This window comes from Phyllobates terribilis, unplaced genomic scaffold (genome assembly GCF_046119375.1).
Source record: "Phyllobates terribilis strain yellow unplaced genomic scaffold, ASM4611937v1 Scaffold_56__1_contigs__length_8794411, whole genome shotgun sequence".
In the NCBI taxonomy this organism is placed as follows: domain Eukaryota; kingdom Metazoa; phylum Chordata; class Amphibia; order Anura; family Dendrobatidae; genus Phyllobates; species Phyllobates terribilis.
Genome location: NW_027362816.1, coordinates 1,517,911 through 1,537,774, shown reverse-complemented (window position 1 = coordinate 1,537,774; position 19,864 = coordinate 1,517,911). Strand labels below are relative to the sequence as shown.

General features: G+C 39.8%; 1 protein-coding gene across 1 annotated transcript in view; it reads right to left on the bottom strand.

Annotated features, from left to right (window-relative positions):
* The window catches only part of LOC141192272 (uncharacterized), a 42,292-nt gene that overhangs the window by 9,848 nt on the left and 12,580 nt on the right, over positions 1-19,864 (bottom strand). The window contains exons 5-7 of the mRNA XM_073661767.1: positions 17,387-17,484; positions 17,098-17,188; positions 8,722-9,783 (exon numbers count right to left, since the gene is read on the bottom strand). Of these exons, the coding sequence (XP_073517868.1) occupies positions 8,722-9,783; positions 17,098-17,188; positions 17,387-17,484 (1,251 nt within the window). The remainder of the gene's footprint in view (positions 1-8,721; positions 9,784-17,097; positions 17,189-17,386; positions 17,485-19,864) is intronic.

The following is a 19,864-nucleotide window of genomic DNA, read 5'->3' as shown; positions in this document are numbered from 1 at the left end:
TGGAACATGCATTTTGAGTGCAGTGTGAGTGTTTTATTTTTTTTAAAATATACTGTTATCATAGGCAGTTTGTACAAAAACCTTTCAATTGTACTCTAATAGTTATTTGACTGGAAAATTACAATGACTGCAATTCATATAGGTAATTTGGGAAAATCTGAGAAAATATTATTTGCATAATAATTTGGAACACAGTGTATATTTATGATTTCTGAGGATGGATCTAGGGGATTTTCCATTTTTTTTCCCACCTTCCCCACTCATAAACTTGATCTGTGGATTAATCATGGGAATCACGTTCTAGTTGTATAATTTCCATGATTTTCTCTTCTGCTTTGCTAATTTTAGCATTACTTTTATCAATAAAATCTTCAAAGTGGTATTTTATCCTAAAGTCTTTCTTCCAGTGATAATCCCAATAAATTCTTTCAGCAATCCTGGCTTGATCTGACCGGCTTCTATAAATGTGGAGCGCACCGCTGCAAGGCTTGTGAATGCGCCCGAGACAATTTTCACCTTAATGACCAGGCAGAGTTTTTTAAATCTGAACAGCGTCACTTTACGTGGTAATAACTCTGGAACGCTTCAGCGGATCCCAGTGAATCTGAGTTTTTCGTGACACATTTTACTTTATGCTAATGGTAAATTTAAGTCCATATTTTTTGCATTTATTTGTGAAAATATCCGAATTTTGGCGACAATTTTGAAAATGTTCAAACTTTCAATTTTTATATCCTTAAACCAGTTAGTCCTGCTGTACTAAATAATTAATACATAACATTTCCCATGTGTCTACTTTACATCTGCATCATTTTTCTAATGTCATTTCATTTTGTTGGGATGTTAGAAGGGTTAAAGGTTTAGCAGCAATTTCCAATATTTTCAAGAAATTTCCAAAATCTGTTTCTTTAAGGATCGATTTAGATATAAATGGACTTTGAGGGGCTTATTTATCTGAAACTCCCCAAAAGTGACACCATTTTAAAAACTGCACCCCTCAAATGCTTCAAAATTGCAGTCAGGAAACTTTTTAACCCTTCAGGTGCTACACAGGAATTACCGTATTTGTCGCACCATAAGACGCACTTTTTTCCTCCAAAATTTTGGAGGAAAATGGGGGGTGCATCTTATGGTCCGAATGCTGGGGGGAGGGGGGTGTATATTTATGTGGGGTGTTGAGGGAGCGGTATCTGTGGAGGAGCGGGGCACAGGATGCAGCAGCCACCCGTTGCAGCCTACACTGTCCCCGCTGCTAAAGAAAATGAATATTCACTGCTCCCCACGCCCCATGGGCACTGAATATTCATGCTATTCATGCTTCTTAATAGCGGTACACAGTGTAGCTGCGCTGCGGTTCCTGCTGCTGCCGGCTATCTCCTGTGCCCACTTTTAAAGGGCACGAATATTCAACCTCTCTCCACGCCCATGGGTGTGGGGAGGGGGTGAATATTCATGCCCTTTAATGAGCGGGCACAGGAGATAGCCGGCAGCAGCAGCAGCCTCAGCGCTGCGCTCCGCTGTGTGCCGGCTATGAAGGAGAGTGAAGTCACTGCTCCCCGTGCACACAGACCCGGCGTGGGGAGCAGTGACTTCCGGCAGCTGATCTCTCTCCCTGTGAGCCGCACATGGCAGTGACGTCATGCGCGGCTCACATGGAGAGGTCAGTGCGGGCAGACCACACAGCGCTGGAGGAGAGAAGAAAGGTGAGTAGGAGTGTTTCTTTTTTTTTTTTTTTTTTAAATGTGCAGCATGAAGGGGATTAGGGGGACCATGCATACCAGGACAGGGATGAGGGGTGCCATGCATACCAGGACAGGGATGATGGGTGCCATGCATACCAGGATAGGGATGATGGGTGCCATGCATACCAGGATAGGGATGAGGGAAGCCATGCATACCAGGATGGAGGGATGCCGGAGGCCATGCATACCAGGATGGAGGGATGCCAGGCATACCAGGATAGGGATGGGGACGGGGACTACGTATAAAAGGAAGGGGGGGGCATATATACCAGGATGGGGGATATTGTCAGAATTGGGGGACATTACCCCTATACCAGTGTAAGCAGAAGACCCCCTCCCCCTTAAAAGTGCATCATGACCACATTTTTTGCTTATATTTTTTTTTTTTTCCTCCTCTAAAACCTAGGTGCGTCTTATGGTCCAGTTCGTCTTATGGTCCGAAAAATACGGTAAGGCAAAGTGGAATTAAAAAACTCTAAATTTAAATCTTGCTTCTAAAATGTTGCTTTAGCCCCACTTTTTTCACTTTACAATGGATAGCATGACAAAATGGACCCCAAAGTTTGTTACCCAGTTTCTTCTAAATCCATTGATACCCCATATGTGCTCAGAAACCTCTGTTTGGAGAAACGGCCGGGCTCTGAAGGGAAGGAGCCCTATTTGAATTTTGGACCAAAAATTTGTGTGAAATAAATTGTGGGCACTGTGTCTCATATGCAGGGCCCCTAAGATGCCCAAAGAGCAGAAACCCCCCCACAAGTTACCCCATTTTGTTGACTACACACCTCAAGAATTTTATCCAGGAGTATACTGAGAATTTTGAACCCACAGGTACTACACAGAATTTGATAACATTAGGTCGTCATATTGAAAATTTTCATTTTTTTCACAAAAATGTTATTTTAGCCCCAAATTTCTAATTTTCACAATGGATAATAGGAGAAAACGGACCCCATAATTTGTAACACCATTTCTCCTGAATGCGATGATACGTTTTTGAACCCATATAGGGTATGTTTGGGCACATGGCTGGGCTAGAAAAGGAAAGCAAACTATTTGTCTGGAATAAATTGTGAATGCCATGTCGCATTTGGAGAACTCCTGACATGCGAAAACAGCAGAAACCCCCCCACAAGAGACCCCTCAATGAATTCATCTAGGGGTGTACTGACCATTTTTAACCTGCAAGTGATTTATGAAACTTTACAACATTTAGATGTGAGAACAAAAAATAAAAATGATTCCACTAAAATACTGTTTTAGCACCTTATAATTTACATGAGGCGTAATGGGGGAAACTGGACCCTACAATTTGTTAATCAATTTCTCTCGAATGTGGCAGTACCTCATATGTGGTTGTACACTAGTGTTTGAGCACACAGCAGGGATCGGATGGGAAGGAGCCCTACTTGGCTTTTAACCCCTTTCTGACATTGTCAGTAGTGTTGATCAAACATGTATTGTTAACCCTTTTGGCGAGCAGGCTCGGGTGCTTGCCGAGTATTTGCGGCGTGCTCTGAATCTTTGTTAGTGTTGCCGCGGCTGCATGTGTCACGGCTATTAAACAGCTGTGACACATGCAGAGATTTCCTGTTTGTTCGGCAATCCCTGCATGTGTCACAGCTGTTTATCAGCCATGACACAAGCAGCCGCGTGTGTAATAATACGTCTCTGTGCCCTGGGCCTTATGGACCAGGTACGTATTATTACGACATGGCGATCACGCCCACACATAGGCTGTGAGGGAGCGATCGCAGCCAGGTGTCAGCTGATTCTGCCTGCACTGCTCCCGGCACTTTAACCCCCTAAATGCTGCAATCGGAGCCCCTCTGCTCTTGGATCGGAGATCCCGCGCCATCAGCGCGGGGTCCCGATAGTTGCCAAAGTTGTAAAAATTATAAAAAAAAAATACATATATATTTTTTTCTATATGTATATGTGTGATACATACACAGACTGTACCCATAAAAAATTATTATGAAAAACAAAGATAATTAGATAAAACAATAAAAGTACACATATATGGTTTTGCCGTGTCCAGAATAACCTGACCTATAAAACTGTCTCACTAGTTAATCCTTTCAGTAAACACGGTAAAAATAAAAAAACAAAGCAAAAAACTGTGCTTTATAATCATACCGCCGACCAAAAAGTGGAGTAAAACGCATTAAAAAAGACGAATGTATATAAAAATGGTACAGCTGAAAACTTCATCTTGTCGAGCCAAAATCAAGCCACCAAACAGCTCCATCAGCTGAAAAATAAAAAAATTCTAGCTCTCAGAATAATGTGATGCAAAAAAATTATTTTTTTTATAAAATAGTTTTTATTGTGTAAAAGCTCCAAAACATTAAAAAAAACGATATAAATGTAGGATCGCTGTAAACGTACTGACCTGAAGAATAAAGCTACCTTATCAATTTTACCCCATGCGGAAAGACATTAAGAAAAAAAAAAAAATTGGTGAAAATAAAAAATTTGGGGCTAAAAGATAATTTTTGTGGAAAAAGTTTGGTTTGTTCATTTTCACGGCTCTACGTTACAAACTTCTGTGAAGCACCTGGGGGTTCAGCATGCTCACCACACAACTAGATAAGTTCCTTGAGGGGTCTAGTTTCCAAAATGGTGTCACTTGTGGGGGGTTTCCACTGTTTAGGCACATCAGGGGCTCCCCAAACACAACATGGCGTCCGCTAATTATTCAAGCAAATTTTACATTCAAAAAGTCAAATGGCGCTCCTTCCCTTCCGTGCACAGAAACAGTGGTTTCCCCCCCACATATGGAGTATCGGTGTGCTCAGGAGAAATCGCACAAATTTTGTGGTCCATTTTTTCCTGTTACCCTTGCGAAAATAAAAAAAATTGGTTCTAAAGTATTTTCTGTCATAAAGGTTCCTCAAAGTCACGTCACGTCAAATGTGATGTGGTCCCTAAAAAAAAGGTTTTGTAAATTATGTTGGAAAATTAGAAATTGCTGGTCAACTTTTAACCCTTATAACTTTTTAACAAAACAAAATTTAGATTCAAAAATTGTGCTGATGTAAAGTAGACATGTGGGAAATGTTATTTATTAACTGTTTTGTGTGACATATCGCTCTGATTTAAAGGCATAAAAATTCAAATTTCAGATTTTTTCACAAAGTAATTCAAGTCATATCGAAGAAATTTTCATGAATTACAATATGTCATGAAAAAACAAATAATCTCAGAATCAGGGGGATCCATTGAAGCGTTCCAGAGTAATTACCTCATAAAGTGACAGTGGTCAGAATTGTAAAAATTGGCCTTCTCATTAACGTGCAAACCACGTTCGGGGGTAAAGGTGTTAACACAACAAAAATTGAACGAAGCAAATAATATATATCACATCAAAGGAAAGTATCTACGTATCAGACAATTGTCTAGTACCAATAAGATGGTGATATATCTATGCTAGGATATGAATGGCAGACCATTTGGGAATAATCAGAAACCCAAAGCAGAAACACCAATCATGAGGTCAGTCAAAAACCTTTATTTCACCAGCAATTGGTTACATGGTGGCACTGCAGAAGCGGGGGCCCACACTACATAAAATACAGTGATTGTATAATACACAAACCGTTATACATGTACTGTAGGTGATATCCAGAAGTCTATTGATCCTATTCTGAACATTATTGGAGAGTTTGGAGAATGGTCAGGACTGTCCATTATTTGGGATAAGTCGGTTATTCTACCATTTGATGATATCCCTAATTCGAGCATATTAGAACATACACGAATACAAAGGGTTGAGAAATTCTAATACCTTGGTATAAGTATAACAAAAAGATCTCCGGATTACATTGCACTGAATCTATATCTTCTTCTGGAAAAGTTTAACCCCTTTCCGAACTTGTGCGTAATAGTACACTCAAGGTAGTGACCCCCAGTTCAGCACGGGCTTCGGCGTTGAGCTCGCACTGAACCGGGCACATGTCAGCTTATTTATACAGGTAGAATCACGTTCTATCTGCGGCTGTCAACTAGTTAAATGCCGCTGTCAATCTCTGACAGCTGCATTTAACTCGCACTTCCGGGAAGAGCATTGTTAGCGCTGCCCATCGGTGACCCTGTCACATGATTGCGGGTCACCGATGGGTTGGCATGAAAACCCGGGGTCTTCAGGAGACCCCTGTGGTTGTCATGTCTAGATTGCTATGAGCGCCGCCCAGTGGTCCCATTTCTGCTGCATACAGGGGATCTGCTCGTCCTCTGTATGCAGCAGAGCCGATGAGGCAAGTGCTGCTTCTAGTCTCCCATGGAGACTATTGCAGTAAGCAAAAAGTGTAAAAAAATGTTGTTAAAAATATTTAAAAAATATATAAAAGTTTAAATCTACCCCCTTTCGCCCCATTCAAAATAAAAAAAAAACACATACACATTTGGTTACACTGCGTTCAGAATCGCCTGATCTATCAATATAAAAAAAGAATTAAACCGATCGGTAAACGGCGTAACGAGAAAAAAATTCTAAACGCCAGAATTACTTTTTTTTGGTCGCTGCAATATTGCAATAAAATGCAATAACGGGCGATCAAAACATCGGATCTACCCCAAAATGGTATCAATAAAAACATCAGTTCAGCAAGCAAAAACTAAGCCCACACCCGGCCCTAGATCCCAAAAAATGGAAACGCTACGGGTCTCGGAAAATGGCGCCATTTTTATTATTATTTATTTATTTTTAGCAAACTTTGGATTTTTTTCACCACTTAAATAAAAAAGAACCTATTCATGTTTGGTGTCTACGAACTCGTAATGACCTGAAGAATAATAATGGCAGCTCAGTTTTAGCATTCAGTGAACGTGAATGTGGTAAAAAAACAAACAAAAAGAAAAACAACTGTGGAATTGCACTTTTTTTGCAATTTCACCACACTTGGAATTTTTTTTCCCGTTTACCAGTACACGATATGGTAAAACCAATGGCGTTATTCAAAAGTACAACTTGTGCCCCCAAAAAAAGCCCTCACATGGCCATATTGCCCGAAACATAAAAAAAGTTATGGCTCTGGGAACAAGGAGGGCAAAAAACAAAAATGCAAAAACAGAAAATCCCATGGTCATTAAGGTAGAAAATCGATGCGTGGTGGAGATTACCATTATCAGCTGTAGGAAGAGGGAACTTATCAAAAATTACATTGATGCCCCAACTCTTATACATTCTGCATAATGCCCCTATTTGGATCCATAATTCCCATTTTCAGAAAATTCATAGCAAGTTTCATTCTCTTATATGAAAAAAGAAATCAGCTAGGATAAAATGTGAATAACTACAAAGTGACAAGGAATCTGGTGGATTGGCGATTCCTAATGCACTAATATATTATATTGTCACATTTGGGTGGGTGGCATAGCGCTGCAAACCCAAATAGGATTAAGGGGTTAAGTACCTCAGGACACCGTGGAATATTCCTATTCATATAGTGGAACTGAATGACCTCGCACACAAGAAATCAATATACCCTACACTTGCTCTACTCTACAAGGTCTGGGATAGGGGTAAAGATATAATGGAAATAGGAGACTGCAATGAATCTACACCTATATGGTTTAATAATAAATATAAAGAGGGCTATAAATTAGAGGGATTCCGGAGTTGGGTGGATAAAGGAATATATACGATATAAAACATATTGTCTGAAGGGAAACTTAAGTGCTTTGATCAATTAAAGGGGGGATTTGGGTGACAAATAAACAATTCTATAAATCTCTACAGTTTCGGCATTCATTTAATGCACAATCAAGATGGACGCCCTTTTGGGTAGAAAATAATACTTTTGTTAAGTTGGTATTAGAGAAGGGAAATAATTTAAAAATATTTCCTTCTCCAGCTAGACAAAAATGTATGGAGATATAGGTCCAATTTCTGAGGATCAATGGGGAGCGGTATTAGAACTGGTACCCCAATTATCTTTACATGAGGCTCAGAGATTCTCCCAGATCATATTAATACACAGGAAATATAAGACGCCTAGATTCCTATGTAACATAGGATACCGGACTGCGGCTGAATGTCCAGGATGTAAAATGGATGCTGCGGGCCTATTACATCCGCTATGGGAATGCCGGGAGATAGGTAAATACTGGAAAGGAGTTCTGTCTATTATAAAGAGGGTATATAAAATAGATATTCAACCAGACCCAAAAAATGCCTATCAGGTATATTAGAGGATGATATGGAATTTAACCCAATTTCAATAGGGATTTCACATATTTTATTTCAAGCTAGGAAACATATTGCATCCAAATGGATTAACCCCTCACCTCCAGAAATTAGTGAATGCAAAAATAGGATAAATAATATTATCAGATTAGAAAAAAGGGTATATAAAAAACAAAACTCAATGAATAAATTAGAGAAAATATGGGGCTTATGGTTGGATACACCTAGAATGCCATCAAGGGGGTTATTGTTGGAGAGACAATGACTTATGGGGGAGGGGGCTAATGGCGAGGTCTAATGTTTCATTGTAATGTGTATTGGAATTCCTTAACATGTGGTATGGGTAATATAGCACACCTATATGTGTATAGGATTATAATGTTTATTACAATATTATGGTTATATAAGATTTCAAGAATGTGGAATGTTAATTGTAAGATATAGTAACTGCAAGTTATCAGATGGTAATGGGGAAGCTGAAAGGATATATAGGAGAGATGCATGTATGTCATCCCTATGGTATGTTATTTTTTTATTGTATGTACTGGTTTCTTGTTTTGTAAAAAAAAAAAAAAAAAAAAAAACCTAATGAAAAAAATCTCAATAAAAATTTATTGGATTGAAAAAAAAAAAAAGATTAGAAAAAAGGCTTCTCCCCTGTGTGGGTTCTCTGGTGATTAACCAAAGCTGATTTATGGTTAAAACATTTCCCACATTCTGAACATGAAAAAGGCTTCTCCCCTGTGTGGATTCTCTGGTGATTAACCAAAGCTGATTTATGGTTAAAACATTTCCCACATTCTGAACATGAAAATGGCTTCTCCCCTGTGTGAGTTCTCTGGTGTCTGTTAAGATGTGATTTATGGTTAAAACATTTCCCACATTCTGAACATGAAAAAGGCTTCTCCCCTGTGTGGATTCTCTGGTGATTAACCAAAGCTGATTTATGGTTAAAACATTTCCCACATTCTGAACATGAAAATGGCTTCTCCCCTGTGTGGGTTCTCTGGTGCTTATTAAGATGTGATTTATGGTTAAAACATTTCCCACATTCTGAACATGAAAAAGGCTTCTCCCCTGTGTGGGTTCTCTGGTGCTTATTAAGATGTGATTTATGGTTAAAACATTTCCCACATTCTAAACATGAAAAAGGCTTCTCCCCTGTGTGAGTTCTTTGGTGATTAACAAGATTTGATTTCTGGGTAAAACATTTCCCACATTCTGAACAGGAAAAAGGCTTCTCCCCTGTGTGAGTTCTCTGATGCTTAATCAAAACTGATTTTTGGTTAAAACATTTCCCACATTCTGAACAAGAAAAAGGCTTCTCCCCTGTGTGGGTTCTCTGGTGACTAACAAGACCTGATTTAAGTTTAAAACATTTCCCACATTCTGAACATGAAAAAGGCTTCTCCCCTGTGTGGGTTCTCTGGTGACGAACAAGATCTGATTTAATGTTACAACATTTCCCACATTCTGAACATGAAAAAGGCTTCTCCCCTGTGTGCGTTCTCTGGTGATTAACAAAAACTGATTTCTGGTTAAAACATTTTCCACGTTTGGAATAAAAAAATCTATTATCCATTGTGTGTATGTTTTGATGTTTAAGAATATGCTTTTTGAGGGTAAAACTGTTTCCATTTTCTGAATGTGAAAATGATTTCTTTCCTTTAGGAGAAGTTTGTTTTGTAATGCTTATTTTATTTTGATTTTCCTTAGTAGTCGGTAATGAATCAGAAGATAGGACCTGTTTCATAGAAGAAGTAATGATATTCACTTCAATTGTATCCTGTGGGATCTCAAGATCATCCAATTTAAAAATCTTCTGTCCCTCTGATCTCCTGATACAGTCATCTGCCAAGAAAAAAAACAATTATTAATTTTGAATAAAATATCCTTGAAATTTATATTTTTTAACATTTCTACTTAAAATGTCTAAACAAACACATCCCTGGGCTACATGCTAATCCAGGGAAATGAAGAGATATATGCTCACGTTTAAATATCAATTTTATTAGACACAAATCTAAAAAATAGAGGAATATTTAAACTTGAGCATATATCTCTTCATTTTCCTGCACTAGCATGTAGCCCAGAGATGTGTTTGTTAGATTGATTTAGAAGTGGTATGCAATCTTTATTTATTTGTCTATGGGATTCTTGTGTTAATTGTACTTAAAATGTCTGTAGAAATGGCAAGTTATTGACAGAATGACAGTTCACAGTCTAATTGGAAACCTCATAGGATGAACCAGTAGAGCGTGGTGTCCAACTGTTTGTTCATTCTGCCTCCAAAATATGGAACAAGAAGCCATCAAAAAATGTTATGTAGGGAAAAATGATACCAATAAAAACTTCTACTCATCTCACAAAAAACAAGTCCCCACTCAGGTCAAACAGAGGTTTCCACATTATTAGTGGCTCAAAGGCTCTTTAGAATCAACATGGCTTCCATAAACCAATCCAGCAAAATCCGCTCTCCCGAAGTCAAATCCACCCTCGCTTCTGAGCCTTGCAGTGTGCCCAAACAACATTTAGCATCCATGTATTCGTCATTACTATAGTGAGAAGAAGCCACTTAATTTACGGTGTGTGTCTCCTGGAGCACAATCTGGGCACTATGTGTTTGGTAAAAAATGGCCAATGTGCAATTTTTTCTCTCCAACATCCACTGCGTGCTAATTTTCAGAAAGTGCGTGTGAAGACAAAATAATCGAAACTCCTATAGATTAATTCACTGAGAGTTATAATTTCCAAAATGAAGTCACTTTATGGGGATTTCTACTGCTTTTGTTTTCTGACATTTTGTCATATTAGGGCTTCTGCAAATGGTGGGTCCCATCTCCTCTGGTATCTGCTCCTGTGACGTCTGCTTCTGTCACCATGAGCCGCCTTATTCATCCTGCAGGAGGCGCTGGTGATGAAGGAGACGTCAGAACCAGAAGCTCTGGGCGGCGCAGGCTCTGTCCAGCCATTAGGATTCGGGTGCCTGTGACCTGTTGAATCATAGAATCATAGAATGGTAGAGTTGGAAGGGACCTCCTGGGTCATCTGGTCCAACCCCCTGCTCAAAGCAGGATTCACTACATCATCTCAGACAGATGTCTGTCCAGCCTCTGTTTGAAGACGTCCATTGAAGGGGAACTCACCACCTCTCGTGGCAGCCTGTTCCACTCATTAATCACCCTAACTGTCAAAAAGTTTTTTCTAATATCTAATCTGAGTCTCCTCCCATTTAGTTTCATCCCATTGCTTCTAGTCTTTCCTTGTGCAAATGAGAATAAAGATGATCCTTCTACAATGTGACAGCCCTTGACATATTTGTATACAGCTATTAAGTCTCCTCTCAGTCTTCTTTTTTGCAAGCTAAACATTCCCAAATCCTGCAACCGTTCCTCATAGGACATGGTTTGCAGACCAGTCACCATTCTGGTCGCTCTTCTCTGAACTTGCTCCAGTTTGTCTATGTCTTTTTTAAAATGTGGTGCCCAAAACTGTACACAGTATTCCAGATGAGGTCTGACCAAAGAGGAGTAAAGACCGATAATGACTTCACGTGATCTAGACTGTATGCTTCTGTTAATACATCCCAGAATTGTATTTGCCTTTTTTGCTGCTGCATCACACTGTTGACTCATGTTCAGTCTATGATCTATTAGTATACCTAAGTCTTTTTCACATGTACTGTTGCTTAGCTCTATTCCTCCCATTCTGTATATGCTTTTTTCATTTTTATTGCCCAGATGTAGTACTTTGCATTTTTCCCTGTTAAAAACCATTCTGTTGGTTGCTGCCCACTGCTCCAGTTTATTTAGGTCTTTTTGAATCCTCTCTCTCTCTTCTCTAGTATTAGCTATCCCTCCTAGCTTTGTGTCATCAGCAAATTTAATCAGTTTACCCTCAATTCCTTCATCTAAATCATTGATAAAGATGTTGAACAATACAGGTCCCAGGACGGAGCCCTGTGGTACCCCACTTGAGACATTCATCCAGCTGGATGTGAAGCCATTTACAACCACCCTTTGAGTCCGATCACTAAGCCAGTTATGAATCCACCTAACAGTTGCCTGGTCCACTGCATACTTGGTCATTTTTTCAATAAGGATGGCGTGAGATACTTTGTCAAATGCTTTGCTGAAGTCAAGATATACTATATCTACAGCATTTCCATGATCCACCCAGTCAGTGATTCTGTCATAGAAGGAAATTAAATTAGTCTGACATGACTTGTTAGTTACAAACCCATGCTGACTCTGGTTAATCACTTCATTCTTATCCAGGTACTTACATACATGTTGTTTAATAATTTGTTCAAAGATCTTTCCTGGTATAGAAGTCAGACTCACCGGCCTATAGTTCCCTGGGTCCACCTCCTTCCCCTTTTTGAAGATAGGAACAACATTTGCTCTTCTCCAGTCTTCTGGGACTTCTCCTGTTCTCCAAGAATTTTCAAAGATTATGGAGAGTGGTTCTAAAATTTCTTCTACGATCTCCTTCAGTACTCTGGGGTGCAATTCATCTGGACCTGGAGACTTGAACTCATTTATGTTAGCTAAATATTCCCTCACAATCTTTCTGTTTACAGATAACTTGGATTCCTCTATTCCTTTAAAAGGACAGTGAAGATCAGTTGATGTTACATTTTCTTTCTGAGAGAAAACAGATGCAAAATAGGAATTAAAAAGTTCGGCCTTCTCAACATCCTCTCTTACCATTTCTCCATTTTCATCCTGTAAAAATCCTATAGCATCTTTGACTTTTCTTTTACTTTTGACATACCCCCAAAATCCTTTTTTATTGCTTTTGACATCTCTTGCCAGCCTTAATTCATTGTCAGCTTTAGCTAACCTGATACGTCCCTGCAGGATCTGCAGACTGCATTATAATCTTCTTTAGATATGCCTCCCTCTTTCCATTTAATAAACATTTCTTTCTTTCTTTTTAGCATGTGTTTAAGTTCTGTGTTCATCCATCCTGGTTTCCTTAAATGCTTCCCATTCTTCCTACTTTTCGGGATTGTTAACGATTGTGTCTTGAGAATCTCATTTTTAAAAATTTCCCATCCTTCCTGGACATTTTTGTCCTTAAGGACATCCAGCCATTGGATCCCTCCTATTCTCTTTCTGAGTCTCTTAAAATCTGCCTTTCTAAAATCTAACCTTGAAGTTGGAGTCTTCACATGTCTTCCTCCTCTAGTTATCCAAAATTCTATAATAGCATGATCGCTGCCTCCTAGGGTCCCAGCCACCTTTACCTCCTCAACCATTTCCTCCCTGTTTATAAGGATTAGATCCAAAGTAGCAGATCCCCTTGTTTTCTCCCCTACCTTTTGGAAGATAAAGTTGTCAGCAAGAGAGTATAAGAATTTGCTTGACCTGTTAGTTTTACTTGAGAGAGATTCCCAACAAATGTCTGGATAGTTGAAATCTCCCATGACCACTACGTCATATTTTTTGGAGAACTTGGTCATTTGATACATAAAGAGTTCATCCTTATCTTCAGCTTGCGCAGGTGGCCTGTAGTAAATGCCTACAATGGTGTCCTTTCCGTTGTTCTCTCCTTGTATTCTTACCCAAACAGTTTCCACAGAACTCCCAGTCTCTGAAGCTTCAATCTCTGTGCAGATATACGCTTTTCTAACATACAATGCGACACCTCCTCCTCGTTTATCAAGTCTGTTTCTTGCAAATAAGTTGTATCCTTTTAGCCTTTTATTCCAATCATGTGTATCGTCCCACCAAGTTTCAGTGATTCCAATGACATCATATTTCTTTTCCTGCATTAGTAGTTCCAATTCTCCTTGTTTGTTGCCCATGCTTTGTGCATTTGTATAAAAACATTTTAGTTTGTGATTGGTTTCTCTTCCTCCCATATTTTTATTATTTAAATTGTTTTGTCTTTGTTCTTCCTTTCCACTTCCAGTAGCAGAGATCTCAATAGTATTTGTCAGCTGTATGGCTTTTTCTGGCCTTTTGCTTCCCTTCCCACATTGTTCTAGTTTAAAGCTCTCCTGATGAGTGTAGCAAGGCGACTTCCAAATACATGTTTTCCAGTCTTCGTAAGGTGCACCCCATCTCTAGCAAGTAGTCCATCGTATAGGTAATTCATTCCATGATCCAGAAATCCAAATCCTTGTTGACGGCACCATCGACATAGCCAGTTGTTCACCTGTAGAATCTTATTCCACTTCATTGTTCCATGGCCATCCACTGGGAGGATGGATGAGAAGACCACCTGCGCTCCCAATTCTTTCACTTTCTTGCCTAAGTCTTCAAAGTCACTGCAGATGGTTTCCAGGTCCTTTCTTGCGGTGTCATTTGTCCCCACATGTATTAGCAGGAATGGGTAGTGATCTGTAGGTCTGAAGAGTCTTGATATCCTGTCAGACACATCTGTAATTTTTGCTCCTGGAAGACAGCACATTTCTCTTGAGGTTATGTCTGGTCTGCAGATAGCGGCCTCTGTTCCTCTTAACAGGGAATCCCCCATGACCACCACTCTCCGTTTTTTCTTCACAACATTTTTCTTTCTCCATCCAGGAGGATTCTGAGGGCTTACAAGGTTATTCATTGCTGGCAAAGTCTTATTTTGCTGTATTTGTTCATGGTTCTCCTGCGTGAGAGCCTGGTACTGGTTCCTGAGCAGTATGGGTGTTGACTGCCTCTCGATCCTCCTGCTTCTGTGGGTCACATGCTTCCATTCCTCTGTTTCGTCAGGTGCAGTTCGAATTTCTTCTATTTCTGAATCATGAAGAGATAATTCTGCTCTGTCTAAGAACTCTTCACCTTCCTTAATGATTTTCAAGGTAGTTAACCTCTCTTCTAGATTTCGCAACTTTTCCTCCAACAGGGACACAAGCTTGCATTTCTGGCATGTGAAGTTTGGCTTTTCCACTGGCAAGTCTGTGAACATGTAGCAGGATATGCAGCTCACCAAATGGCTCCTGGACTCTTCCATGTTCTTACTGTTAATGTTCTGAAAACAGTGAAAAAAGCTTAAAAAAAAAGGCCTCAAAATGCCTGCCGGCGCGCGGTTTACCAATGTCCTCTTTTCAGCTCCAACAGCCAAAATCCAGTGTTCTTTGAGCTCGCGGAGACTCTTCACTTACCCCAAAATGCAGTGGGAATATGCAAATTATCTCCTCAGGACTCCTCCCCTGGTTTACCGATGTCCTCTTTTCAGCTCCAACAGCCAAAATCCAGTGTTCTTTGAGCTCGCGGAGACTCTTCACTTACCCCAAAATGCAGTGGGAATATGCAAATTATCTCCTCAGGACTCCTCCCCTGGAATCATCCTGTCTGGCAATATGGGTGTGTGAGCGGTCCAGCTGAAGTAATCTACTTCAGCCAATTGGAAAGCACTGCACCCTACTAAAGCTGGAAGCATATTGCTGGAAGCGGCCAGATACAGCCTTGTTCTCCTCTGGGTCAGTCCTCTGTCCTCAGCTCCCAGCTTGTGTATTTGTTTCCTGTTGTGACCCCAGCCTGCTTATTGATTACTCTTGTGTCTTCTGATTTTGTATTTTCTCTGACCTCCATGTTCTGACCCGGCTACCTGACTATTCTTCTTCCCATCTCACACCACAGAACAGCAGGTAACACTGTGGCCCAAGCTTAGGGGTCTCTGTGTAAGTCCAGATCCATGTAGAGGGGTTAAATGGTGATGAGCAAGACAATCCCTGGTATCTAGAAAATGGAGTAGATAGCGCCAAGCCTGTTCGTGGTAGCCATCTTTTTAGATGCCAGGTGACCATGAACAGTGCCCCCAATACATTGTGTCTGCAAACTATTCCAGCAAGATCTGCATTCAAATAGCTAAATGGCGCTCCTTCCCTTCTTAACCAGCCATGTGCCCAGACAGAAGTGTACAGCTGTATATAGGGGATTGTCAGATTCAAGAGAAGCTGGAAAATAATTTGTAAAGTCCATTTGTTCCCTATTATCATTTGTGAAGAATCTCAAAGTTATCACCACATAAAGTGACAAGTTAGATTAGAAAAATGGGACCTGATTAACAACACAAAACTGGCTGCAGGAAGGGGTTAAATCAGAATATTTTGGGCACCAACTACTGTAGTCAAAAACTGTGAGTATAGACAATAACACATCTATTGAAATGATCAATCTCAACAGTCTTCATCAGTAATAAATGAGTAACTAATGGTGAAACCTCTCTGGGGTAATTAGAGTATGGGGCTCGGGGGCTCTTGGCAATCTAAACTATCGTAAGGGACAATATTTTCTATCAGATGAGTTTCAAGAAGAAAAAATAGACATTCAAAGAGAACTTTTTATAATAGTGCAGAGCTGAGGCGTCTTAAATTTAGATCTCGGACATTTTGAAAAAGCAATGGAGAACTTTTTTCAAAGACTACCAGGGTATTAGAGTCTCACATAAGTGAGGCCGGCCGATCCCACCACAACCTGTAAAAAAAAAAATGTATTCTATGTTAGATCCCTAACAACAAAGTATGTTTGAAGGGAGACCTCCAACACTAAACTGGAGTTTAGAGAAAGTATTAGCGCCCCCATTTCAGGAGAGACTGTGCAGTAATCTGAATTAGGATCGAAAACATAATGGAATTTATGACGTTGAGTGAATCCATGAAACCAGGGCTGGAGCCAACACATCTCCTGCAGGTGTGAGTAAATGTATATTACAGCCATCAGCCACGCACAGCTTAGAGATATATCATGGCACAGGTGTAATGTTTTCTGTATAGTTTATCACAATCCTGTTTGAAGTTAGATTTAAAATAAATTTTAAAGTTTAGATAAAAGGAAACTCTGTTGTGATTGCATCATTACCCTCCGCTTTCTCTTACAGGCCCATCATAATATTTTACTTCAAGTGATTTTCTCACTTGTCAGCACATTCTACGTGCGCTGTCATTTGGCTTTATAGTTTACAGATCTGGGCAGGTAACGGTCAGCGTCTCCTAATCCCACGGGGTAGGTGGATCCTTCAGGTTGTAAGTTCTACAGAACAGGGCTTTCATAATTCACAAATTCATTTGAACATTTTCAGATGGAGGCGAATGTTATGCTCCAGCGGCAAAATGGTGATCACACGATTGTGATACAGCCGGACTACCGAACTGATAAAGCAGCCACAGCCGGTGACTGAGAAGAATCTGTGACTTCTCTGCATTTAGTGGTCACTACTCACCTGGGTAGTCATATGTAGGAATCTCTTCTTTACACCGCTCATCACCCCTCACATATGTCTCTGTAGTATTAATATGGGTCAGATCTTCACGCTGAAACAAATATTGTAAAAGTCACAGACAGGTGGAGAAGTCCCATCTATGATCAGCTCTAATCCTGCCATCTCCACCATTCTCATTACACAAGTATAAAACATATAATACTGGTGGATAAAACAAGACTGAGCACAAGACCTTCACAGCCGTCTACACATCATAGGGGAGATCTCATGACACCTACTCTCCATCTACCTGATGATCCTGAGGAACATTGGGATCTTCTTGTTTACAGTCCTGTGGAAGATGAGGACGGGGACATCTCTCTGGTGTTGTCCTCTTACTGGATTCATCTGGAGGAAACACATACAGAGACTGAATTCATTCTTTACATACGAGTCATTCCATGTCAAGTGGACCAGTGGTCCCCACTCGACCTTCTCCGATTTTGCTGAAAATTTATAAGGGTGTACATGTATGTTTGAAAAGAGGTTCTGTACATTTTTAGGGCCAGCTCTCAAATACATTGGGCACTGTTGACCTTTCACTGGAGGTTCCACCAAGCCTGCGGCTTCAGCTAAGTGGATTTTGCAAACTTTGGCACATAGCCATTAGAGTTCTATACTGGCTATGATGCTGAAATTTGCCATACTAGCTCAACTTTTGCTGCTAAACACGATAAAATTATTACCGGCTATGATAAAACAATATTTCGGCCGCAGTTTTGTGTCAAAGTAGCTTGTAAAACGCGTTGCATAAAATTTATGCCAAACTTTGCCCATATATAACTCAAGACCATAAACCAATAGTAATTGGTGCTTTGCCCTGTACACAAAACATCTACATGACTTTGCATTGCTGCAATATCACGGTCAAATCATATGTATTTGTGGAAATATTCACACCCACATATGATGAAAAACTTTAAAAAAAAAAAATTTTTTACCTATTTTTAGGTCAAATTTCTCAAAAAGGGTACCCCTAAAATGTATTAATTCTGATATCATTAGAAAGAGCACATTTTTCTCTACAAGGATCATTGTTTTTTTTTTGGAGTCTCTCAGTTTAAGAAAAGAAAAATGCCACTGAACATGGTGTTATTTATTAATAAGCAATGAATGGTAACTGCACTATTCAAACCCTTGCGTTGGTCCATGGTGGTTATACCACAACCAATTCCCTAAGAATTGGTATTATAATCCTATTAAGAATTGTAATAATGCTGTCTTGAAATCAGCATTGTGGTGGCACAAGTTGAGAAAATTTTGGAAATTTTTGTACTGGGCTGCAGATCCATTGCTGAAGTAGTGGATATGACGAATCCCATAGATGAGAGTCTTGAGATACTCCACAATTACTGTTAAGAAAGTGTGGACTGCAACTGTGTCATGTCGTGAGCAATCACTGATTACGCACAAGCTGATGTTCTGCGCAGCTTCACCATTTAACTCCTTGAAGTAAATTACAAATGGGTGTACTGTAGATTGACTATTTTCCCAGTGGAAACCTTGAATGGCATCTTGAACAATAAATGAGTAATTTTCAGCAAAGTCCATAAGGATCACAAGCTCTCCAGCTCTCAGATTTTCCTTCAACGATTTTAAATAGCTACTTTGATGCTTGGCGATGTAGTGATGGCTACAAAGTTTAAAAATTTTCAAAACCAATTCTTCAATGAAATCTTCTATAGTCAGTTGTTTGGTATCAAGCGTGTCTTGATCAGTGTGAATCCATTGTTTGAACTCAATAATATCTTCAGGGTCACTGTTGACAAACACATTGACTAGCATACAGCATTTATCGCAACGGCCAAGCATACAGTCCTTGGATTCAATTCCACAGACCATTTTGCATATGAGCTCTTTGTAGTCATCATTGATTGGGCATGCTGCAAGCATTAGTTTGACATTTTGGTGAATGGTACACACACAAATGGAATGTGTTCCAGCAGATCCAAAGGTTATGCACCACTTTGGCCGAAGCTCACAAAACTTGGAAAATCCAATTTCAGGGCCATTCCGATCCCGATAGGCAACAAACATTTCCCTCATATTGCTCAGTAATAGTCGCTTTTGCATCTGCTTTTTTTCTCCTGCTATTCGCACTGATACATAGTCTTTTTTACCAGGGCACATTCGACTGAATTCATCATCCTCAAAAAAATGCCTGCACCTTTTTCTTCACTTCCTCAGAAACTTTCTTGCCACACTTGATTCTAGGTAAGGCTAAGATCCCATGTTCACATTTAAGCTTTCGAGCTTGTTTGACCATTCGTTCAGAGACACCGAATTCGTCTGATATAGCCTTAATGGACCAACTTTTAGGTGCAATGTCAAGATTTGGACCTTTTCTGCCCGACTGGACACCTGCAGCTTTTGCTTCAAATCTGCCAAAAGGTGATTGTAATCCAGACACATTTTGCACTGTGCTGTTTTTGTTTGCTCAATGTCTTTCGGCTCAAGCCCTCCAATTGAAGCAATCTTGCTAGAAAATGCATTTTGTACCTGGCTTATCTTTCTCCTTGCATATCCAAGTGAATCCCGCTGGCTTACCCGTGGATATTTCAGAGGAGAGATGCCAATGGATGTTAAGCTTGAATTTAGACTTTCAGGAGAACATTACATTCCATCTGGATCTGATTCAGAGGAAACTGGATCAGCTGATTTTTTCCTGTTAGCAAATTCTTTTCGACATGATGCACACATCTTCTGGCCAGGCTTCACATCATTCTTT